General features: G+C 44.5%; 1 protein-coding gene across 4 annotated transcripts in view; it reads right to left on the bottom strand.

The window, feature by feature from the left end:
• The window catches only part of NPRL3 (NPR3 like, GATOR1 complex subunit), a 366,504-nt gene that overhangs the window by 159,168 nt on the left and 180,921 nt on the right, over positions 1 to 26,415 (bottom strand). For all 4 annotated transcript variants that reach the window (XM_077448801.1, XM_077448799.1, XM_077448800.1 and 1 more), the window contains one exon: positions 23,229 to 23,385. In XM_077448801.1, coding sequence (XP_077304927.1) covers positions 23,229 to 23,385 — 157 coding nt within the window. The remainder of the gene's footprint in view (positions 1 to 23,228; positions 23,386 to 26,415) is intronic.

Here is a 26,415-nt window from a genome sequence, read left to right on the forward strand (position 1 = left end):
TGAGTAGTTTCTGTTAACATTATGATTTAAAAAGAGTAAGCACAGTTGATTAATAAATGGCTTTGGCCAAACACTAACCATGAGTGAAAGAAAAGTTTTTGTGTTATCATTCATATTCTCTGAAAAATGGCCAATAAATCATCAATTCTACCAGGGTATGTAAACTTATGAGCACAACTGTAATTGTGAAGGAAAATGATAAATGGTTATTAAAATATTTTACAAATAAATATGTGAAAAGTGTGGGTGCATTTGTATTCAGCTCCCTTTACTTTGATACCCCTAACTAATATCTAGTGGAACCAATTGCCTTCAGAAGTCACCTAATTAGTAAATAGAGTCCGCCTGTGTGTAATCTAATCTCAGTATAAATACAGCTGTTCTATTAAGCCCTCAGAGGTTTGTTAGAGAACCTTAGGAAACAAACAGCATCACGAAGGCCAAGGAAAACACCAGACAGGTCAGGGATAAAGTTGTGGAGAAGTTTAACCACTTAAGGACCGCCGTATTGCCATTATACGTCATCAGAATGGCACAGGCAGGCACAAGCACGTAGCTGTACGTGCCTGCCTTCCAGCGGGTGGGGGGTCCGATCGGACCCCCTCCCGCTGGATACGGCGGTCCGTTTCCCTCCGGGAGCGATCCGTGATGAGGGGATGGCCGTTGGTTTCTGGCCACCCCCTCTCGATCGCTCCTGGCCAATGACGAACTTCCTCCCACTGTGTATTGTTTACACAGGAAGGAGGAAGTGATGTCATTCTCCTCGGGGAGGTCTTTTTGACCGGACTACGAGGAGAAGACTAAAAGTAAGTGCACCAAAACACTACACTGACACATAGGTACACATAGGTATACAACCCCCCCCCCCCCGATCCCCCCCCCGCCCCCCCCCAGTCACAGTGTCACTGATTGCATTGATCATTTCTTTACTGATCAATGCATTCAGTGTCAGTTGTAAAAGTAAAAACTGTCAGGGCAGTTAGTGTTAGGTCCAGGGTAGCCCCCTATCACCCCCCAATAAAGATTTAACCCCCTGATTGCCCCTAGAGTTAACCCTTTCACCCCCTTTTGCCAGTGTCACTAAGCAATAATTTTTCTGATCGCTGCATCAGTGTCGCTAGGTAGCTAGTTATTTTTTTAGGTTCACCGCCAGGTTTTTATATCGCTAGGTACCCCGATATACTACCCAATAATGGTTTTAACATCCTGATTGCCCCTAGTTAACCCTTTCACCCCCTTTTGCCACTGTCACTAAGCGATCATTTTTCTGATCGCTGCATCAGTGTCGCTACTGTCGCTAGGTAGCTAGTTATTTTTTTAGGTTCACCGCCAGGTTTTTATAGCGCTAGGTACCCCGATATACTACCCAATAATGGTTTTAACATCCTGATTGCCCCTAGTTAACCCTTTCACCCCCTTTTGCCAGTGTCACTAAGCGATCATTTTTCTGATCGCTGCATCAGTGTCGCTACTGTCGCTAGGTAGCTAGTTATTTTTTTTAGGTTCACCGCCAGGTTTTTATAGCGCTAGGTACCCCGATATACTACCCAATAATGGTTTTAACATCCTGATTGCCCCTAGTTAACCCTTTCACCCCCTTTTACCAGTGTCACTAAGCGATAATTTTTCTGATCGCTGCATCAGTGTCGCTACTGTCGCTAGGTAGCTAGTTATTTTTTTAGGTTCACCGCCAGGTTTTTATAGCGCTATGTACCCCGATATACTACCCAATAATGGTTTTAACCCCCTGATTGCCCCTAGTTAACCCTTTCACCAGCGATCACAGTATAAGTGTCACTGGTGACGCTGGTTAGCCAGTTAGTTATTTAGGTTCCCCGTCAGGTTTTTATATAGCGCCAGGGACCCCCATATACTACCTAATAAAAATTTGAACCCCCTGATTGCCCCTAGTTAACCCTTTCACCACTGATCACCGTATAAGTGTTACGGGTGACTCTGGTTAGTTTGCTTTTTATAGCATCAGGGCACCCACCATTTATTACCCAATAAAGGTTTAACCCCCTGATCACCCGGCGGGTGATATCAATTAGGTTTTAGGGTCAGGGTCTGCGTCACCCCAGGCAGCGCTAGGTTAGTGCCAGTACCGCTAACACCCACGCGCAAAGCATACACCTCCCGTAGTGGTATAGAATCTGAACAGATCAATATCTGATCTGATCAGATCTATACTAGCGTCCCCAGCAGTTCAGGGTTCCAAAAAAACGCATTGTTAGCGGGATCAGCCCAGATACCTGCTAGCACCTGCGTTTTGCCCCTCTGCCCAGCCCACCCAAGTGCAGTATCGATCGATCACTGTCACTTACAAAACACTAAACACATAACTGCAGCGATCGCAGAGTCAGGCCTGATCCCTGCGATCGCTAACAGGTTTTTGGTAGCATTTTATATTTAAATCCGGAAGGCAGTGCTTGGTTTTTGGGGTCCCGTACGTGGCTAGGCTCCCAAAAAGTCCCCCACATGTGGTATCCCCGTACTCGGGAGAAGCAGCAGAATTTATTTTGGGGTGTAATTTGACTTCTGCCCATAGCATGTGTGAGCAATATATCATTTAGTGACAACTTTGTGCAAAAAAAAAAAAAAAGTTTGTAATATTCCCGCAACTTTTGGCAAAATATAAAATATTCCATGGACTCAACATGCCTCTCAGTAAATAGCTTGGGGTGTCTACTTTCCAAAATGGGGTCATTTTGGGGGGTTTTGTGCTATTTTGGCATTTTATGGCCTTCGAAACTGTGATAGGTAGTGAGGAGTTAAATCAAAAATTTGCACCCTTAGAAATCCTGAAGGTGGTGATTGGTTTTCGGGGTGCCGTGCGCGACTAGACTCCCAAAAAGTCCCACACATGTGGTATCCCCATACTCGGGAGAAGTAGCGGAATATATTTTGGGGTGCAATTCCACATATAACCATGGCATGTGTGAGCAATATATCATTTAGTGACAACTTTTTGTAAAAATTTTTATTTTTTTTTTGTCATTATTCAATCCCTTAGGACAAAAAAAATAAATATTCAATGGGCTCAACATACCCATCAGCAATATCCTTGGGGTGTCTACTTTCCAAAATGGGGTCATTTGGGGGGGGGGGGGTTTGTACTGCCCTGCCATTTTAGCACCTCAAGAAATGAGATAGGCAGTCATAAATTAAAAGCTGTGTAAATTCCAGAAAATGTACTCTAGTTTGTAGACGCTATAACTTTTGCGCAAACCAAAAAATATACGCTTATTGACATTTTTTTTACTAAAGACATGTGGCTGAATAAATTTTGCCCTCAATGTATGACTAAAATTTAGTTTATTCGATTTTTCTTATAACAAAAAGAAGAAAATATCTTTTTTTTTCAAAATTTTCGCTCTTTTTCCATTTATATCGCAAAAAAAAAAAATCGCAGAGGCAATCAAATACCATCAAAAGAAAGCTCTATTTGTGGGAAGAAAAGGACGCAAATTTCGTTTGGGTGCAATATTGCATGACCGCGCAATTACCAGTTAAAGCAGCGCAGTGCGAAATTGGAAAAAGACCTCTGGTCCTTAACCACTTGCCGACCGCCGCACGACGATGTACGTCGACAGAATGGCACGGGCAGGCATAAGGGCTTACATGCACGTCCTTGCCTGCCCGCGGGTCGGGGGCCCGATCGGGCCCCCGCCCGGTGCCTGCGGCGGTCGGTATTCGTTCAGGAGCGATCCCGGACGAGGGGACGGCCATTCATTCATGGCCACCCCCTCGCGATCGCTCCCGACGAATGAAAATGTCCGGTGACATCACTTCCTCTCCTGTAATGTAAACACAGGAGAGGAAGTGATGTATTCTCTCCTCCGTGTCGGTATTTTTCGTTCCGGCACCGAGGAGAGAGCATCGGTGAGTTGCACAAGCACTACACTACACAGTAGAACATGCCAGGCACACTCACACCCCCCCTTTACCCCCCGATCACCCCCCAATTACCCCTGCCCCCCCAGTCACAGTGACACCAATTGCTTTTTTTTTTTTTTGCATTGGTGTCATTTGTGACTGTAATAACTGTTAGGGCAGTTAGGGTTAGCCCCCTTTAGTTCTAAGGTACCCCCCTAACCCCCCCAATAAAGGTTTAACCCCGTGATCACCCCCCGTCGCCAGTGTCACTAAGGCTGGGTTCACATTGCAGCGGTTTATGAGAACGGATGTGATTCGCACCGCACTGCAGTGCAAATCACATCCGATCTCTGTGCGATTCGAGTTCAGCTATACAGATAGTATGGCTGAATTCGTGTCGCACCCGCCGCAAACTCGCACGGGACCCTTTTTTTGGTCCGCAGCAGAATCGGATCGCATGGGTGTTCACACCATGCGATCCGAGTTTGCAGATCGCACTGCGATATGCGAACTGATCTGGGGGTGTCATTAACATTTCACTGACACTCCCAGCAGTTCGCATAGGGCAGTGTGAACTGCCGCCCGGAGGCATGTGATGCGGGAACCCGCCGCGCATTCGTGGCGTTCCCACATCGCTCCAGTGTGAACCCAGCCTAATAAGCGATCGTTTTTCTGATCGCTGTATTAGTGTCACAGGTGACGCTAGTTAGGCAGGTAGGTATTTAGGTTCGCCGCAGCTTTTTATAGCGCCAGGGACCCCCATATACTACCGCATAAAGCCCCCTGATTGCCCCCTAGTTAACCCTTTCACCAGTGATCACCATATAACTGTTACAGGTGACGCTGGTTGGTTAGTTATTTTTTTTATAGTTTCAGGGCACCCGCCATTTATTACCTAGTCTCACTAGTGTACCCCTAAATTTAGGGGTGTCTACTTTCCAAAATGGGGTCATTTGGGGGGGGGGTTTGTGCCATCTTGGCATTTTATGGCTTTCAAAACTGTAACGCCCTTAGAAATCCTGAAGGCAGTGCTTGGTTTTCGGGGCCCCGTACGCGGCTAGGCTCCCAAAAAGTCCCACATATGTGGTATCCCCGTACTCAGGAGAAGCAGCAGAATTTATTTTGGGGTGTCATTTCACATATGCCCATGGCATGCGTGAGCAATATATCATTTAGTGACAACTTTGTGAAAAAAAAAAAAAAAGTTTGTAATTTTCCCGCAACTTGTGGCAAAATATAAAATATTCCATGGACTCAAAATGCCTCTCAGCAAATAGCTTGGGGTGTCTACTTTCTAAAATGGGGTCATTTGTGGGGGTTTTGTGCCATCTTGGCATTTTATGGCCTTCAAAACTGTAATAGGTAGTGAGAAGTGAAATCAAAAATTTACGCCCTTAGAAAGCCTGAAGGCGGTGCTTGGTTTTCGGGGCCCTGTACGCGGCTAGGCTCCCAAAAAGTCCCACATATGTGGTATCCCCGTACTCAGGAGAAGCAGCAGAATTTATTTTGGGGTGTCATTTCACATATGCCCATAGCATGTGTGAGCAATATATCATTTAGTGACAACTTTGTGTAAAAAAAATTTTTGTTTGGGTACAACATTGCATGACCGCGCAATTACCAGTTAAAGCAGCGCAGTGCCAAATTGTAAAAAGACCTCTGGTCATTTACCAGCAAAATGGTCCGGTCTGAAAGTGGTTAAGGTGTTTATTGGTCCGGAGCTGAAGTGGTTAAAGCAGGGTTAGGTTATAAAAAAATCCCAAGCTTTGAACATCTCACAGAGCACTGTCCATCATCTGAAAATGGAAAAAGTATGGCACAACTGCAAACCTACCAAGACATGGCCGTCCACCTACACTGGCAGGCTAGGCAGGGAGAGCATTAACCAGAGAAGCAGCCAAGAGGCCCATGGTAACTCTGGAGGAGCTGCAGAGATCCACAGCTCAGGTGGGAGAATCTCCTCAAGAAAACTATTAGTTGTGCATGCCACAAATCTGGTCTTTATGGAAGAGGAGCAAGAAGAAAGCCATTTTTGAAAGAATGCCATAAGTTGCGAGAGGCCATGTGGGGACAGAGAAAACACGCGAAAGAAGGTGCTCTGGTCAGATGAGACCAAAATTTTACTTTTGGCCTAAAAGCAAAATGCTATGTGTGGTGGAAAACTAACACTGCACATCACCCTATACACATCATCCCAACCGTGAAACATGGTGGTGGCAGCATCATTTTGTGGGGATGCAGGGACAGGGAAGCTGGTAAGAGAGTGAATGGGAAGATGGATGGAGCCAAATACAGGGCAATCTTAAAAGAAAATCTGTTAGTCTGCAAAAGACTTGAGACTGGGGCGGAGGTTCACCTTCCAGCATAACGACCCTAAACATACAGTCAGAGCTACAATGGAATGGTTTAGATCAAAGCATATTCATGTGTTAGAATGGCCCGGTCAAAGTCCAGACTTAAATCCAATTGAGAATCTGTGGCAAGACTTGAAAATTGCTGTTCACAGATGCTCTCCATCCAATCTGGCAGAGCTTGAGCTATTTTGCTAAGAAGAATGGGCAAAAATTTTGTGGACTTTAACTTTCCTACAGACCAAATAATATATATACGGATTTGGGTTATTTTCACCAAAGAAATGTAGCAATATATATTTTGGCCTAAAATTTATGAAGAAAGATTATTTGGGTGCAAAATTTCATAACAGAAACAAAAAAAATGCATTTTGTTTCAAAATTTTCAGTCTTTTTTTATATTGCAAAAAATGTAAAAACCAGTAGCGATTAAATACCACCGAAAGAAATCGCTGTGTAACAGCGCTGAATTGCTGAAAATTGACCTGGGCAGGAAAGGGGTAAAAGTGTACGGTATTGAAGCGGTTAATTAATTAATTAATGTCATTTATTTTTAGACATTTCTGCATTATATTTTAGCCCCCCCCCCCCCCCACCAGCTACATTTGCCCCTGTATATGCTCAAGAAATCAATAAAAAGACACTGGGACACCAGTATTTCCTCAGATATTTATAGTTATATAGTTATTCTGATATTTTCCTAAATGCAAAAATTTTGCTGTGCTTTCAGAAAGTGCACAGCACCTGCAAGATATAATAGAAGTCTATGACAAAGCGTAGCTAACCCACAGGAAAGCGGAGGGTGCAGTGTGTTTAAACCGCAGTGCGTCAGTATAAAAGCAGTCTTATAGGGAACTCAGGACAGTAAGGGCTTCAGTTTGGAGGGCGGTAAAAAAAAAAACTATAGTTGAGGCATGTTTTTACCACACACCCCCAACCACTGGTGTAGCATCATGGGTCGCAATAGCAACCACACCCTATGCTCTAAGGGGCACATGTGGCTTCCCCATCACATTCTGTTTTACACTTGAACAGGAGAGGCAGCATAAGCAGGAATCAATCCTTTCCATTTTCCTCCTGCATTCACTGAAATAGGTCAGAAGCATAGAAGAAACACTGCTTCCATTTGTGGCATTAGAAGACTATGAAGATGTAGCGACGAGACTTTGGACAAGGTGTCTGCTATGTACAAATTTAGCTTTTTACCTCAGAACAGTAAAGGGGTTCTGAGGGCTGATTGTGTAGGTTTAACTTTGACATCAGTTTGGCTGGGCTGTGTTAGAGTTCTGCCTGGTCATGTGTACAGTTAAGTGCACATGACAGGCCCAGAACCAGGCCTGGTTGGACGCTTTAGGTATCAGCGTTCCCCAGAGCCAATGAGTGGGTGCGTCTGGCCCCCGCTGAGGAGTCTGGGGAAGGGTACGTAGGTTGAAGTCACGTGTTCAGGGTCGTTCGTGAGGCCATAGCTGCCTGTTCCTGATTCTGGACTGGGGCAGCCCTGTGAGGGGTCCCGCAACATGGTTCGTTGGACTAACCCCAATAGACCCACCTGGTCTGGAGTAAGGATTCATCTGTTCCCGAGTCTCAGAGCCGGCTGGTCCAAGGCGCAGTAACTGAGGGAGGATTCAAGGTGTCCAGGTGTGCTCTCAGATTGGAGGGGCACAGCAGTTCGTGTAAGCAACTGGGGGAGGACTCTTCGGAGGATGGCCAACAAGCTGGCATCCCAAGAAGTGCCTGGTTGCTGGGTTGTGAAGGACACTAACGAATCCACGCTTTTCCAGTACTGCCAAGGAGACAGAGAACGTTCCAGGTCCTGAGGAAAAGGTTCTTGTTTACTTTCTGTTACAAATTATGCAAGGTCAGAGATTTCACAACTTCCGGATCAAAGTGCTGACTGCCATAATCTCTAGCTAGAGATTTGTTCAGCTTTGAGGCGCCCAGCTGCGAGTGGCTACTCTCTGGGTTGTATTGGAGACTTCTTGATGATTAGCAGTTTAAGGTGCCTGAATTTCTTCACCCTTGCCCTCTGTTCCCCCATACGAGACTGTTGGATGTTACCCCTGCAAATAAAAACCTTTCTAAAAGGACTTTTATGGTGTCAGCCTCCAAAGTTGTTGGGTACTAACCCTGGGAACCCCTAGACATGGAAGAACAAGCCAAGCAAATGTCAAGGCCGCCCTATCGAGGGTTATGGCCGCTACAAAGAGATAATACAATAAATGAAAAATAAACTAGTTAACCCATTCCCGCCGAGCGTACGCAGATGTGCATATTCTGTTTTCGGGGGTTATACCGGGATGACCCCCCGCAGCTGCAGGCATCATCCCAGTATCGTTGTTTAGAGCGGGTGATCGGCTTTCCGAGGATAACAAATCGATACGGCTAAAAGCCACTCGGTTGTTATCCTGGAGGAGCGGGAGGGGATGTCCACCCCTCCCGCCGCCTCCCACCGCTCTTCCCGGGCCTCCCGGTGGCACAGGAGAGCCGATCGAAGATCCGGCTCTTCCGGCGGCTAGTGACAGAGTGGAACAAATCCGGAAATGGCTTTGTTCCAGTCTCCTTGATGTAAACACGGAAGCGGCGTCACATCGTCACTTCCGGTTTACTCGGCTGCCAATGGTTCCAGATTTAAAAAATATATACATTATTCAGATACTCCGTTTTCAGTGATCTAAATACTTTGAAATGCAAAGGAGGGATCGGGGGTCTTTTAGACCCCCGATTCCTCCATAAAGAGTACCTGTCACCACCTATTACTGTCACCCCGGGGGAGACGGCTCATTCAGTGCCACCATCCTAATCCCCTTTTTGGGTTTGTTGGGCTATTTATCTGGACGCAGCCAAAGGTAATGCATTTACTTTTAAACCTGCTCTCTTTTTGAAAGCAATGATTTTTTATTTCAGACTGTGACTGACCCATTTACTCATTTCATTCCATCTTCCTTTTTTTAGCCATTTTTTGATGCATCCCACTCGTGATGATTGGCTGAAATCGCCATGAAACGCGTAGAGTCCATACTCAGGGATACCAAGTCAAGCGTGCTACAATCATGAATTTCTTTTATTATTTATAATTATATTTATTAGGATAACCATGTTCACCTGTTCTGTATATCCATTACATTTTTTAATTGTGATCGCTTGTACCAATTATGTCTATCTATTATATACATTAAATATGTCAATATGATTATTACTACAATTAATTATGCTTTTTGCATGATCTATGTATTATATATTATGATACATTATATATATATATATATATATATATATATATATATATATATATATATATATTCATTTAGTATTTGTATTTAATTTATTAGACTGATTAGCAACTCTCTGTGGTTATAAAGACTTTCCCCGCAGGGACAGTGAAAATTAATTTAATTTTAGGTATCCTAGACTATTTCAAATACATAGCCATGCCTCATTTAAAGTGCCACAACCCACTTTCTTCATGTCACAAGGGATGTTTACATTCCTTGTGACAGCAATAAAAGTGAAATGTATTTATTTATTTTTTTTAAAACACAATTTAATAATATAAAAAAGAAAATAAAACAAGAAAAAACATTTTTTCAAACCGCCCCCGTCACCGCGAGCTCACGCAGCAAAGAAAACACATATGGAAGTCGTCCACATATGTAAACGGTGTTCAAATCACACATGTGAGGTATCACCGCGATCGTCAGTGCAAGAGAAATAATTCTAGCACTAGACCTCCTCTGTAGCTCTAACCTGGTAACCGTACAAAAAATTTAAAGCAACGCCTATGGAGATTTTTAAGTACCAAAGTTTGTCGCCATTCAAAGAGTACGTGCAATTATAAAGCGGGCATGTTTGGTATCTATTTACTCGGCGTAACATCATCGTTCACATTATACGAAAAATTAGATAGCAAAAATTAGGGATTTTAACTTATAAACACCAAATGTCAGAAATAGGCTTAGTCATGAAAGGGTTAAAGTGATTGTAATGTTCTTGTTAAATTTTTTTTTTTAAATGACAAACATGTTATACTTACCTGCCTTGTGTAGTGGTTTTGCGCAGAGCAGCCCAGATCTTCCTCTTCTCGGGTCACTGGCTGGAGCTCCTGGCCCCTTCCTCCTGTTGAGTGGCTCCACAGCAAGCAGCTGTAGCTATAGGGAAAGTGCTCAGTGGGAGAGAGTCCTACAAAGCTATGCCAGTGTGCAATCACCTGAAGGTACCAGTCTGTGACCCAGGCTATGTTAATACTGTGCATATGTCTTGTAGTGCAATGTTTCTCAACTCCAGTCCTCAAGTACCCCCCAACAGGTCATGTTTTCAGAGTTTCCCTCAGATGAAACAGCTGTGGTAATAAGTAAGGCAGTGAAACTGATCAAATCATCTGTGCAACATAATGGAAAGCCTGAAAATATGACCTGTTGGGGGAATTAACCACTTCGTGCCTGCTCTATAGCCAAAAGACGGCTACAGAGCGGACGCTATCTGCTGGGAGGGCGTCCCTGGACGTCCTCCTATTTACTTTCCCCTCTGCGCGCCGCCACAGGCGCGCATCAGGGAAGTTCTGTGTTGGCCGTGTCCCTCGGACACAGCCAATCACAGATTGTGCTAAATGGTCAATCACAGCGGCCATTTAGCACTCGATCGACCTGTCCAATGAGAGGTGATCTCATATGTAAATATGTGAGATCATCTCTCATCGCCGACTCCCCTCCGCACACAGAGTGTGAGGAGGGAGAGCTAACGTGCTGCAGCGTCAGTGAGAACACACACACACACACACACAGTAAAACACACACAGCAAAACACACAGTGAAACACACATATGCCCACCTGTCCCCAGTGCCCCCTATCAGTGCCATCTGTCCCCTGTGCCACCTATCAGTGCCATCTGTCCCCAGTGCGACCTATTGTTGTAATATATAAGTATATATATATATAGATTTCAGTTGACTGAGTGACTTGTCCAAGCCAACTGCATTTTAACATATCAAAGGGACAGCTGAAGACCCTTTGATGTGTTAATCTTATGCGAGTCTACCTGGGTGTGTGAGGTATGGCCTGTTAAAGCGGGAGTCCACCGGGACTCCGCGTTTTTTTTTTTTTTTTTTAAAAGCCAGCAGCTACAAATACTGCAGCTGCTGACTTTTAAATAGTGACACTTACCTGTCCAGCGCGCCCGCGATGTCGGCACCCGAAGCCGATCGCTCGCTCGGCTGCCGGGTCCCGCCGCCATCTTGAGTATGGGAATCAGGAAATGGAGCCTTTCGGCTTCATTTCCCGGTTCCCTACTGCGCATGCGCGAGCCGCGCGGCGCAATCTGGACGGTCCCCGCTGCCTCTGGGAGCTGTGTGTTTCCCAGCAGGCAGCGGGGCACTTGCTGAAGGGGGCGGGCGCTTGCGGAACGGGGGCGTAACCTACGCTCGTTCCGCAGAGAGCTAGCCCGGAAGTGGGTGCAGTTACCTGGATTATCCAGGTAACTGCACCCCCTCCCCCCTGAAAGGTGCCGATTGTGGCGCCGGAGGGGGGGGGATTCCGATGAGCGGAGGTCCATTTTAGGGTGGACCTCCGCTTTAAGCTAATTGAACATTTCAATGGATACATTGTTTTAACTTAAGGAAGATGTAGGACCATAGAAAAAGTATTTATTGATGGTAATTAGATTGGAGGGAGGTATTCATGGGAAACATTTGGTTGACCTAGCAGAACCCCCCCCCCCCCCCCCCGTGTCAGACCAGTACTTGAGAGGACATTCAAGCTGGCATTCAGTCAGTCTTGTCTGGGTGTGTGGTCATGAAGGCACCAAGGTCTGAGGAAACATGGGGCTCTGAATATTTACTATATTGATAAGATTTACTCTGTTGGATTGGGTCATCTGTTGCAAGACTTTGTTCTGTATTGGAAGTCAATAAAGTGCATCTCTCTGGAAGAATTGGGTTGCTGCGGAAGAGTACTTATAATAACGAATTAATCATCTACCCGCCACTACATATTAATATATCACTACATTGGTGCCGTGACAAGTGACCAGAAGAGCATTTTCAGGACTTAGTAACAGAAGTCGGTGGTGACAACAATCCTGTGAGGTGGATGGAAGTCTGATGGAGACCTGTGCTGTGACTCTAATGTCTGGCAGTGACATAAGAGAGTCTGATCTACAAAATTAAAGAAGTTTGGAACCCCAGAATTATTCTCTGGAGACTGGAAACAACAAGAAAAGGACTGTGTCGTGTACCAGAAGACCTGAATTGGAGGCTGAAGGAGTAACTAATGCGGTGAGTAAAATATTTCCTTTTTTTTAATTATTAGTAATATAGTCAAAATGCTTACTCAGTGTGAAGCTAGTGTCAGTGATGATAAAGTTAACAGATGGGTATTAAAATGTATTAAGCGTCATGGCGGTCCTTATGAAATTCCAGAAAAATGTAAGCAGACGTGGACTGTGATGAAGGTATTTTTAGAGAAAAATATTTTTGATAGCAACATTTCAGAAAGTAAAAGGAAGGGTTGTATTGTGCAGGGCTTATTATCTTGCTGTTTAACCATGGAAAGTTCTTTGAAGGATAAGGTTGAGGAAATTACCCAATTACAGAAGGCAGTTGCTAATAGCAACAATGTTTGTGAGAGGTTACAAAACCAATCAGACACTGAGACAGTAAATTTAAAATTGCATGCAGTTACCATTGGGGGAGCTTTGCTTGAGAAATCTGAACGCTGTGATGAATTATCAGAGGAAAATGAGAGATTAAAATTAAGAATTATGGAATTAGAGAAGAGATCTCAGGAATGCAGATATGCATCAAATCTTGGATTCAACAATCTGCAGCAAAATACAAACACAAACTTTCTATCAAATGATAGAGAACCTCATATTAAATCTGATAATTCGTTGCCAGCCGCACCCACTGTGACCTCCACAGTTTATAACAATAATAATAACACAGGTGAAATTCAGCTTGTAATGAAGCCTTTGAAACCAAAAGAATTAGATGCAATTCTTAAAGAAATAGGAATGATTCCCTGTCATGATTTGAACAGATTTTTTAAATGGTTTTGTGACTTGCAGAATGTCAGATGTGTACAGTCTAAACCCATCTGACTTAGAAAGAGTCATACAACATTCTATAGGAAATGGTCTTTGGATGAGAATTAAACAGATCTGTATTCAGCCTGTGAGGACAAGGGACATATTACTGGAATTATTATGTGTTTTGTATGGTGTACGTTCTGATGTTGCTATTCATGGGAAGATCCAACAAATGCAAAATGAATCTCCCTATGAATTGTCACATAGGATAGCAACTATTATGGACTTATTAGTCGGTAATAATCTTGCATTTGAGCATGGTGGCTTGATACATATGAATATGTTTCTAGATGCTTTGCATGAAGATATCAAACAAAATATCTTATTAGTTACCCCAAATCCTCATGATTTAAAAGACGTATTGTTGAGAGCAGACCATTTATGGAGAAAGTCAAGTGAGCAGACTGTCAAAATTGATTTAGCCAAATTGTTTAGGACAAATACTGAACATAAAGATCAAAAGATAATATGATAACACCCAGGGAGGAGACACCAGGTCAAACATAGGTGATATTAATTTGAAAAACAGAGCTGACCAAAATAATAATAAGAAAAGGTCCAAGACCTGGATACCATTTTCTCAGTTAAAACAGAAATATGACCACCTGAAGATTGAGTATGATAAGCTGAAAATAGAACATTACACATTATTGGAAAAGTTGAACAGATTCCCGGGTGTCATAAATGAAGATGTACATTCTCCAAATCAGTTTTTGAATGCAAATGACACTTCTCTAGCAGTGGGGGTGAATTAGCTTCAAACTGTAAATGTGTAAATAGTACTTTGTTTTAACTTCAAATAATGTTTGAAGACCTTGCTAATGAGTTTTTTGTTGGAGAGTTTTTTGTCTTTCAGATATTGCCGGAGATGCTCGTTTGCATGTGAATATCAGAAGCACTAGAAGTATCTGAAATTGCTGGCTAGTAGGGGAGAAACGCTGAATTCATGGACTCTCTAAATATTCATCAAGCAATGGACTTTTTTTGAACATCCAAATTTTCTTTTCAATGGACTTTTCTTCCTCGACGCCCTATTTTTTATTTTTATCCCTTTCCCAGATATTTTTTTTTATTTTCATTATGTTTTATTTTTTGAACTTTATCTTAAAACCAGAGCGAAGCATTTAAACCTAAAATAATTTTCATAACATCCGTACATATTACATATTGATCAATATATTTGACATCTAAGGTGAGATGCTGCACAATGGCTTGGTATAGCATAAGTCATAGCATGTTGGGTGGTTTTCCTAAATTTATAAGAGGGGTGAGTGGAATTCATCACTCCAGTCATGATTTGAAACTTTGTTGAATCAGTTGTTTATAATATACTAAAGGCTATGACACATATAGATGAAAAATACCTTTCTACCTTTCATGGTGAGGATACTGGCAAGAATTTCCACTGCCGCTTTGTCTGGATAGAAGATCTAATAAACACTGATGTCACGCTGATTCTATCTGAACCATCGTATGAGGGTATACCATTCAGGTGGAATTATGGACTGAATGATCCAAGTAACTACTCTATTGAAAGCTATGAGGGGTCGGCCTACGGCAACTTACAAAAATAAATTGTGGCTGGCAATCAACAAATTCAGGTACTTGACAGGTACACAACAGGTCATCGTTGCTCAAATAGGAAATGGAAAGAAGCAGATGTGAATTGTAAAATGCTCAGATGGACTCATGAATGTCAAGCGCGAGTAAATATTTTGCAGCACAGAGTTTTTACTGCCATATCCAAACCTTTTGACCTTGAAACTGAGTGCTGGTACATTGATCATTACATTTATTATGAAGATGAAAGTAGAATATTTGTGTAGAAGCATCTTTAAAAATGAAAACCTTGAGCCTGGAGATGAGAGAATCCTGGACTGTGGATTGGAGCTCCCAGAGCATACCAAGTTTACTTTCAGTGAGATGGTGAGAGATGTGATGAAGTCAGACCGAAGAATGGACTGTGACATCAGCTCGTCTTTGCGCAATATTCAAGATCTTGATGTGATATAATAAGGCCTAACAGCTATATGACCACGGATGTTTACCAAATCCTTTTCCAGTCATGGTCTAAAGTTATATTATCTAACAACTGTTTCATGGGGATATTTTAGAGGCTGGTGAAGAGAGATGTAACCAGTTTCATCTTCATATTTTATATGAGCCATTGTAAAGCATTCATTACCTTAAATCATGATGATATTTTTTTTGTTGTTTGATTTATGGGTCAGTTCTAGTAGTTAGAACTGACCCAAGTGGGGGTATATGTTGTAATATATAAGTATATATTTATATATATATATATATAGATTTCAGTTGACTGAGTGACTTGTCCAAGCCAACTGCATTTTAACATATCAAAGGGACAGCTGAAGACCCTTTGATGTGTTAATCTTATGCGAGTCTACCTGGGTGTGTGAGGTATGGCCTGTTAAGCTAATTGAACATTTCAATGGATACATTGTTTTAACTTAAGGAAGATGTAGGACCATAGAAAAAGTATTTATTGATGGTAATTAGATTGGAGGGAGGTATTCATGGGAAACATTTGGTTGACCTAGCAGAACCCCCCCGTGTCAGACCAGTACTTGAGAGGACATTCAAGCTGGCATTCAGTCAGTCTTGTCTGGGTGTGTGGTCATGAAGGCACCAAGGTCTGAGGAAACATGGGGCTCTGAATATTTACTATATTGATAAGATTTACTCTGTTGGATTGGGTCATCTGTTGCAAGACTTTGTTCTGTATTGGAAGTCAATAAAGTGCATCTCTCTGGAAGAATTGGGTTGCTGCGGAAGAGTACTTATAAGAACTAATTAATCATCTACCCACACTATACATATAATATATCACTACACCTATCCCCAGTGCAACCCATCAGTGCCATGTGTCCTCAGTGCCACCTATCAATACCACCTGTCCCCAGTGCCACCTATCAGTGTCATCTGTCCCCAGTACCACCTATAAGTGTCATCTGTCCCCAGTACCACCTGTCCCCAGTGCCACCTATCCATGCCACCTGTCCCCAGTGCCACGAATTAGTGCCACATGTCATCAGTGTCAGGTGTCATCAATGCCAAGTATTAGTGCCACATATTAGTGCCATCTGTCATCAGTGCCACGTATTAGTGCCATCTGTCATCAGTGCCACATCAGTGTCACGTGTCATCAGTGCCACATATTAGTGCCATCTGTCATCAGTGGCACATATTAGTTCCAACTGTCATCGGTGCCATGTGTCATCAGTGCCACGTCAGTGTCATGTGTCATTGTCCTGGTGCTCCAGGGCCTTCAAAAGTGTAATAGGTAGTCAACAAGTTAGATGTGTAATTTATGCTCCTAGAACACGTGACGGCGCTCCCTGCATGTTGGGTCTCTCTAAGTGTACAGGCTGTGAAAAAGTCCCACACATGTCATATCGTAATACTCAGGAGGAGTAGCAAAATGTATTTTGGTGAATTATTTGTGGTATACATATGCCATGTGAGAAAAAATAACCTATTACAATGACAATTTTGTGGGGGGAAAAAAACAATTTTTTTTTTATTAGCAAAGAATTGTGAGAAAAAAATCACAACACCAAAAACCTCACTATGCCTCTTACTAAATACCTTGGAACATCTACTTTCCAAAAAGGGGTCATTTGGGGGGTATTTGTACTTTCCTGGCTTGTTAGGGTCGCAAGAAATGAGATGGGCCACCAGTACATCAGATGTGATAAATTTTTTATGATTTGCACCACAGCTTGTAGACACTCTAACTTTCACAAAGACCAAATAATATCCACTAATTTGGGTTACTTTTACCAAAGATATGTAGCAGTATAGAATTTCTGAAGAAAAATTAATCATTTGCATAATTTTATCACAGAAACAAAGAAAAATGTGTTTTTTTTTTCAAAATTTTCAGTCTTTTTTCATTTATAGCGCAAAATTTAAGTGCCCAGTAGGCAAGTGGTTAAGGACTGGTGTTGTGGTACATTGCTGTAGTGTACTCAACATTTAAGATAAGGAGTTGCTTGGTTATAGGGGGACCTTTGCCCTGTTCTAATTATAATAAGCCCCCTTTAGATTGCACTAGGCTATTTACAAAGGCAAAGTGTTTCAAGGTGCTGATTATTTTGTTGCCTCTTTACCTAACCCATATTAGTGCACAGCCTTAGATACTGATAAAAACTGCAGTGCCTTAAATATTGTATATACAGATATCTAGCAGTGGACATTCACAGTACTTCCCCCTCTACAACTGCAGTCTACTTCAGTCGCCTATGCAAACTTTTATTGCTTCTATAAGGGGGTGACAGGTACAGCCTATGGAAATAGAAATCTCCTTTTATTAGGGGGATTAGCTTTGATACAACAGATCAGATACTCATTTAACAGCATGCCGATCGCTGCCACTTAACTTCACCGATCCTCTCCCAAAGATTAACCTGAGGTCTGTGTTTATTATGAATCTGATATGGAGGTTTAACATGGAACTGCAATTTTTTCTTAAAGTTCATTGTTTAGATGTGGTGGCTGCAAAATATTTGAGAGTTGTAAAAATAACCAGACCGAAATTTGTATAGCTATGTGTATGAGGGCATGTTTAAATATGGAAAAATAGGATACTTGTAAAATCCTTTTCTTTTAGTACATCATGGCACACAGACTTAAGCTAATATTCATTACCTGATGGGTTATACCTCATCTCCAGGTGAATGGACACTGGTAAACCAAAGGTCTCTAGACAGGAAGTGATCCTCTATATAACCCCTCCCATACAGGAATTACTTAAGTTTTGTAGCAAGCACTGAATACTCAAAAAGAGGGGAGGGATCTCTGTGCCCCATGATGTACTCAAAGAAAAGGATCTTACAGGCAAGTATGACGAAAAAATACTATTTTCTTTTTCATACATTATTGGACACAGAGTTAGGCGGCTAACATTCATTACCTGCTGGGACATCCCAGAGCAATAGCCTTGAGGGGAGGGAGACACCCTGCCAAACAACAGCCATCAGAACTTATAACTTATTACACTCCGGCCGAAAGCCAAATCCTCGGCTGCTCGAACATCCACTTGATACAAATTTGTGAACATTTGCACTGAAGACCAGGTAGCATCCTTACAAATCTGAGCCACAGATATCTGATGGCGAAAAGCCCAGGAGGTTTCTACACTCCACAGTGGTAGAATGAGCTCTCACCCTAAAGGGAGGAGCTTTATGTTTCAGACCATGGGGCTGAATGACCAATTGACGGACCCAATTGGCAATGGAACTTTGTAAGCTGCCTGCCCCTTCTTGGGTCCCTTTGGCAAAACAAAAAAGGAGTCTGATCCTTGGATCTCCACAGATCTGGACACATAAACCTTGACTGCCCGGACAACGTCCAAAGAATACAGTCATCTCTCTTCCACCGAACGAGGCTGAGAGAATAGCCACCAGGAAGGCTAGCTTGCGTGACAAGGCTAATGGAAGTTCCTTGATAGGTTCAAATGGTTGTTTCTGTAACACAGACAAGTTCCAAGGACACATAGATGACCTATTGGGGGGAAGCAAGAGAGTTGCCCCCTGCATAAAAGTTTGGACCAGTGAATGAGAGGCTAAAGGCCTTTGGAAGAATACTGATAGGGCCGAAACGTGACCTCTGATTGTACTCTAAGCCAATTTGATTCCCACAGCTGACTGTAGAAAAGAGAATTCGCCCAATCACATATTTCCAAAGATGCCACTTTTTGGCTTCACACCAAGCAATATAATTCTTCCAGATTGTATGATAGATCTTCCTAGTGATAGCTTTTCTAGCATTCACTAGGGTAGACACCACTGATCTCGAGATACCACGTTCTTTTAACACCCTGGCTTCAATAGCCATGCCATCAAATTTATACACTCTAAATTGGGGTGGAATATATGACCTTAAGACAGTAGATTGGGGCACCATGGAAGCATCCATGGCCCTTCTATTGTTAGTCTCACAATGTCTGGGAACCAGGGCCTTCTGGGCCAGGCTGGTATCACCAGAATAACTGGAACTCCCTCCTTCCGAATCCTGCGCAACAAATGTGGAAGGAAAGGGATCGGAGGGAAAGCATAAACCAGGGAGTACTGGCTCCATGGAACTACCAGAGCATCTTCTCCAATTGCGAGAGGATCTCTTATTCGGGACACAAACTGATGTAGCTTCCTGTTGAACCTGGATGACAGTAGGTCAACCTCTAGACATCCCCAAAGTTGGCAAATTTCCTGGAAAACTTCTGGTTGTAGGGACCATTCCCCCGGGCAGATTTCCTGGCGGCTGGGATAATCTGCCTTCTAGTTCTCTACTCCTGGGATATGGACTGCCGATTGAATCGGCACATGCTCCTTCAGAGCTGGTACCGCCTTGTTGGTTTATATAGGTCACTGCAGTGGCAGTGTCAGACTGAACCCTGGTAGGGCAATCCTGAAGCTCCATCATCCAGGACCATAGGGACAATCGTACCGTTTGTAATTCCAGGATGTTGATAAGCAGGATGTGTTCTGTCCTTGACCATTTCTCCTGAGCTATGAGCCTTTCTAGGGTCTCTTCCCAGCCTGAGACACTGGCATCTGTAGCCAGTCTTCCCTTTCGCAGGTTCTGATCCTGCAACCACCAGTTTGGGCTTAAGGGTGCCCAAGGAGATAAGGACATTGGATAATCCAGGGCTTGTCCTCTCCTGTTCCAAGCCAACAATATGTCTTGTTGCAGAGGCATGGAAAGGAACTGGGCATAGGGCACCACCTCGGAGGATACCATCCTCCCTAGAAGAATCAGAGAGCCAAATGGAGGTTTGTCTGGTGCCCCTTATCTGACGCACCCGATTCTTCAGGGCACAGATCCTTGCGGGTGGCAAGAATACTCTTGCTTGGACCTTATCTAGGATCAGACCTAAATACTTTAGACTTTGAGCTGGTCTCAAGGTTGACCTTTTCGGTATTTATGATCTAGCCTAAGCTTCCAAATACAGCACTGTGCATGTTATGCTGTGTTCTAGAATGATCTGTAGTGAGTGATCTCTGAGCAGGAGGTCGTCCAGATACCCGAGAACCAGGATCCCTTGAGCCCTTAAAAGACCCAGTACTGGTGCTAGGACCTTTGTGAACACCTGTGGAGCTGTAGCAAGCCCGAAGGGTAGAGCCACAAACTGAAAATGTCGTTCCTCTACTGCAAATTGCAGGAATCTCTGATGAGGCTGAAAGATAGGTACATGCAAGTGCGTGTCCTTTATATCAATGGAGGCTAAAAAATCTTCCATCTGGGGCAAGGCTGGTTCAGGGATCTTAGGTCCAAAAATGCACTAAATGATGTAGTACCTGAAACAATAAGTCTCTTTTTGGAGGATCCGAGGCAATGCTGGATCTTAAAAACCTCCCGCAACTCCAGCTTGTAACCGTGGGATATAATTGAGGTGACCCACTCGTCCTGAATTATTGTTCTCCAAATGTATGCAAAGTGCAGCAGCCCCCCCCCTCAAAAGGAGGGTTTGGTGCTGGGTTTAGAAGAGTTTTGGACCGAGGGCTTTTTCTGGCCCCGGCCTTACGACTTGCCCTTGGCTCTAGCGCCCTGTTGGCGGCAGAATTATCTTGGCGCCGAGACATTTGAGGAAGCAGTCCCTGAAGTTGTAAACAAGGCACACCTGGTGCTTTTCTTCACAGGAAGTAAAGAACTCTTCTCTCTGGAAATCTTTTGGATATATTTGTCAAAAGGATCACCAAATAAATGTTCCCCATAACTTTTCAAAAGGAAGCTCAGCTGACCAGTTCTTAAGCCGCAAAAGTCTGCGCGTATGTATAGACCAGAGAGCCAAACGAGAAAACTGCTGTATTGAATCCTTTTAAGACATCAACAGCAAAACACAGCGCTCGAGTAATATCGGTCTTATTTTCAGGCAGATCATTCCCCTGGTTAGGCCTATCAGGCCGTTTGACTTGATCCTTTACGGACTGGCAGATACCAATTGCTGCAACAGCTGGCTGAATAGTTGAACTGGCCAAAGAAACGGAAGCCTTTAATAATGACTCCAATTTCTTGTCAACAGGGTCTTATCTACCGGAAAAATTAAGTTCTTGTTTAAGGAAGAGACTGCTGCATCTACGGCTGGCATGCTCCCTTTTTTTAACAAACTTTTCAGCCATGGGATATAAAAATGGATTGTTCCCAATCAGCATACACTGCCTGTACCAGCAGGGGGTGTAGGGGGAAATCCTGTGCGGCCTGAAGAGGCCTCAGGGATCCTAGTAGGACCAGGGGGGCTCAGTCACCTCTGCAAGAGGTAACAAAGGCAGAGTCAGGTCAGAGTCAGGATGAAAAGCCTCTGCAACTGAGAGGCAGACATCAACTGGATATCTTCTTGTCCAGATTGCTCGGAAGTAGACACCCTCCACAGATTCCTGAGTTTTTAGCTCTTCCCCATCCTCAGCCCATTACTGCACCAAACTAGGAGGCTCCAGGGAGGGGGAGCTATCACGCATGCTTGGCATATACAGCTTAAATAAGCCGGCTATGCGCCATAACATTCTGTGCATGCGTGCGTATGCACAGTCCTGGCGAACGTGCATGGTTGTATTTGCCTATGGCACAAATCTTCGTACGCCCAGATAAAGGCTGCTGAGCATGTGAGGCGAAGCCGCATGCGCCATGGCTGTCAAACTGCTTAGTCCAGCGGCACTCTTGTGAATGCATGTGCGCCATGGCCACCAAACAAATAACTGCTGAGCACAGTGGCACTCTTGAGAACGCACATGCACCATGGTGAACCAAGGTGAAATGGCACACGACAGTGTGCCATCATACAGGTAAAAAAAATAGCCAGACACCAGCAGAAAAAAGGTACACTGTGCAAACACCCACAGCTAGACCAAAACTCCCCCGTATGGTCACCGCACACAGGTGACCAGCCTCTAGCTAGCTTGGCCGATTGTTACAATCATTGGGACACCCCACAATATTAAATAAAGGGGTTTCACTTACCTTGTCCAGGCACAGGGCAGTTTAGACACTAAGAGCCCAAACTTCACCCTTCACGGCGTGTTCCTGTCACTTGAGGACCTTCATGGACACTGTTCCCTTTTCATGTTTAGGGACCACTCACTTGGACCTGTACAGCACCCTGCAGGAATGCCTTAGTGCTGTGGTGTCAAGGATTCCACTTCGCAGGGTCCAGCCCCCGGAGGCCGCATTACAGGCAAAACCTTGCAGGATCTTGAGTCTTCTTTGCGAGGCTCAGATACCATTTATCTAAGCATATAAAGCCTGTGTCAAATGGATCTTATCTGTCAATCCCTTGATTAATTTAAGAACCACTTGTGGGACTAGAGACCTGGAGGTCAGAGAGCTCAAACAAACCATGCCATCCACCTTGCAGACACTGCTAAAACACGGATGTGCTTCCTGTATGGGAGGGGTTATATGGGGGTCACTTCCTGTCTACCAGTGTCCATTCACCTGGAGATGAAATATAACCCAGCAGCTAATGAATATTAGCCTAACTCTGTGTCCCACGCTGTATGAAAAAGAAATAGGCTCTAATAAAAACAATATTGCTGCCCATACTACAAATACAAAATAGTTACAAGTATACACTAGCGACACCCCACCATGTTTATCATTTGGCAAAAGAGCTGTGGTTTGAAGACAGTCTCATGCATTTCCCATACTGTTAGCTGCCTTTGCTGCTTTGAAAATAAGACATTTCTTTTCTAACTAAAGCTATATAGCTGTCAGCACACTGCTAACGAACAACCTAATATGACTTCTCTATGCCGTCTCTGGTTTTGGATTTGTAATGTAATTACGTCAAAGCCAACCTTTCTTCATGTTGGCTTTTCGTAATAATTTTGCATGCGATACATATTCAAAAACACTCTTTAGTATAGGTAACAGCCGGCATTAAACTTCTATGAAGGTTTCCAAGTCACCTGCAGTAGGGCGAGGTCAGCATCTTGAGCCAGCTGCTGGAGATTCTTTACAGCAGTTGCAGACTTAATAATTCTCACTAAAGCTGGAGAGCAATCAAGTGGAAGGTCATTCAGTAAACTTTTTTCATCCTTCAGTAGCAGCAGAGCATGATACGGCCTTGAAAACAAATATATATATATATTAGCCACCAGAAAAAGGAGTATTACAAAAATATATTTTTTATTATGCCTCCAAGACAGCACTTTTTATAAGATTGCTCCTGTTTACTGGAATACAGACAAGAAAAAAAAAATATCCCCAACACACCCCACTCTCCAATAAAATATAAATAAGCAGTATCAAAACGAAATAATGCTCAATAGAACAATTATTGAATATATGAGGGTTCTGCACTACAGTCTGCAAGTGCCATTGAGTAATAGTGTAACAATGTATCATTACACTGTATTTACTATTTCACTCAAATATGTGACCTTTGCATATGACATTAGACAAAGCGTTCAGGCCTTCACAAAAGGTATTTTCTTCATAACTTTTGTGTCGTTCCAGGTCTGCAGAAGATATTGGGAGATGGTGAAGACGAGTGGTCCTGAATCCCCTTTCCGTAAGTTTGCTGCAAACTGCCCCATAACACGGGACGAAAAGAGGGTGATGGTGGCCATGAGGAACCCCCATACCCCAGGTAAGGACATAGCCACCTACCTTCAGAGGTTCTTCACCGTGGTGAAGGACCCTGTCCGTATCTTCGATGCCAATGGCTTTTGGATAGGTAAGTGGTCTGTGCTCTGCAAATTTAGGAAGGACCCTTCGGGGGACATCCAGCACCTGCAGCCGTGCTTCTCCCTGGGCAACTCCGCAGGAATCCTATTCTATCCCGGGATACCCTACACCTGTAATAGGTGTAGCCACACCGGACATATGGGTAAGGATTGTACAGAGCTTGCTTGCAGGTTCTGTAGGGTCACAGGCCACGAGACCAAGGATTGTCCAAGGTCCAAAGCCTGCAACCTCTGTGGAGCGGCCAAGCATGTGTTCAAACACTGCCCCCAGAGGACCCGGACTTACGCTGGAGCCCTGATCCAGGGCAAGCCATCCGCCAGCACCGGGAAGAAGCAGCTGGAAAAAGCAAAGGAGCCTCGGAAGGCCACTGGTAAGTCCACTCCCACCACCCGCATAGACCCCTGTCCCGGCCCCTCCCCTGCCTCCAGCACACCCCCACCCACCCCCTCTGTGCCGGAGGAGACCCTCCCCGCGCTCCCCCCCCACCCACCCCGGAACTGTCCTCCCTGGAGGACTTCCCCATCCTCCCTTCCACCCCCACCAGTGGACCAACAGGAAGCCGGAAACGGGAGCCAAGGAGCCCAACAGCAGAAGAACCCGCCACCTCCGCTAAACGGCCCAATGGGGACCAGCGCGATAGCGATGGACCAGAGCCAGTAGTGGAGGTGCCTTTCAGGCAAGGGGATGCCAGAAAGTGTGTGCCAGGAAGAGGGAACTCAGGAGACTGCAACGTCAGTTGCAGTCCCTGCAGGACCTTCGCCACTGCGGCTGGGACGTTAGGCAGGACCTGGAGGACACCAAGAAGAGCCTGAAAGGGCACTTTGAGGAAGAATCCAGGCACATTGTCTTCCGTGCCAAGGTGGAGAATCTTGAGAAAGGTGAGAAGTGTAACTCTTTCTTTTTCAGGAAACTCCACTCAGGACACACACCCTTGTCAGAGCTGCATGACGAGACCAGAACACTCCAAAAGGGAAAAGAGGCTGTGATGCAAGTGGTCAGCGACTACTACACCAACCTCTACTCCCCGAAAACAACAGACACACAGGCAGCCGACAGGTTCCTGTCAGGTATCTCTAACCCAATTGATCCTGCAGGTTCATCGGCCATCGACGCCCCTTTGGTGTAGGAGGAGCTGCATTCTGCCGCTAAATCCTTTAGGCGGGGCAGGACCCCGGGCTGCGATGGTCTCCCAGTTGAACTTTATGCAACGCTGTAGGATCTCGTGGGCCCGGACCTGCTCGAGCTGTATAAGGAGATGGTGGTGGAGGGCAGAATGCCTCCGTCACTGAGGAGAGAGATCGGACCTGCAAAATTGGTGTCCGATCTCTCTTCTGAACGTGGACTACAAAATCCTCGCCAAGGTTGTGGCCAACAGGCTGAAGTCTGTCATTGGACAGATCATCCACCCAGATCAGACTTGTGGCATTCCTGGTCGCAGGATTGCGGATAGCCTTGCGCTTGTCCGGGACACGGTCCAGTACATTCATGGCCACCATGTGCACGCGGCCTTTGACCGCGTCTCCCATGAGTTTATGTGCAGCGCTCTACGCAGGTTTGGTCTTGGGGAAATGTATTGTTCATATGTAAATGTAATGTATAATGACATCTGTAGTGTGGAGTTGGTGAATGGTTGAAAAACTGACCCCTTTCCAGTGTTGTCTGGGGTCAGACAAGGCTGCCCTCTCTCACCTCTGCTTTTTGTCTGTTGTATAGAGCTCTTCGCCTGAAGCATCAGACGGAACCCAGAGATCAGAGGGATCACCGCACCAGGACCGGACAGACGGGAGGTCAAGTGCTCACTCTACATGGATGATGTGACGGTGTTCTGTGCCGACCGGTGCTCCATCGACACACTCGCCCAGACCTGTGAGGACTTCGGCCAAGCTTCAGGGGCAAAGGTCAACTGCGGGAAGTCGGAAGTCATGCTCTTCGGAAAGTTGTTCCTGCCTTCTTCTGCACCCATGCCCTTCAGCATCAAAGCAGACTTCATCAAAATTCTCGGGGTCTGGCTTGGAGCTGAGGGCGCAGCCCTGAAGTCATGGGAAGAAAGACTGACTAAAATGCGACAAAAGTTTGGACTTTGGAGCCTCTGAAAACTCACCATCGAAGGTAAAAAACACTGGTACTTCCACAGTGAGATCCTCCCTGTGTTGCAGTACCTCGCCCAGGCCTGCTCCCCCTGGGTTAACACCTGCAAGGCCATCACCAGAGCGATCTTTCACTTCATCTGGAGCTCCAAAATGGACAGAGTAAAGCGGGTGGTGATGTTCAAGGAACCCCTCAAGGGCGGTAAGGGCGTGCCTGACATCGCCACTCTACTGAAGGTGTTCTTTGCCTGTAACTGCATCCACAGAACTTTGGTTGACAGAACTGTAGACTCTGGTGGTAACTCCATGTCTTGTTTTT

This window comes from Lithobates pipiens, unplaced genomic scaffold (genome assembly GCF_037356315.1).
Source record: "Lithobates pipiens isolate NorthernLeopardFrog02 unplaced genomic scaffold, aLitPip1_a1.2 Scaffold_22, whole genome shotgun sequence".
Lineage (NCBI taxonomy): Eukaryota > Metazoa > Chordata > Amphibia > Anura > Ranidae > Lithobates > Lithobates pipiens.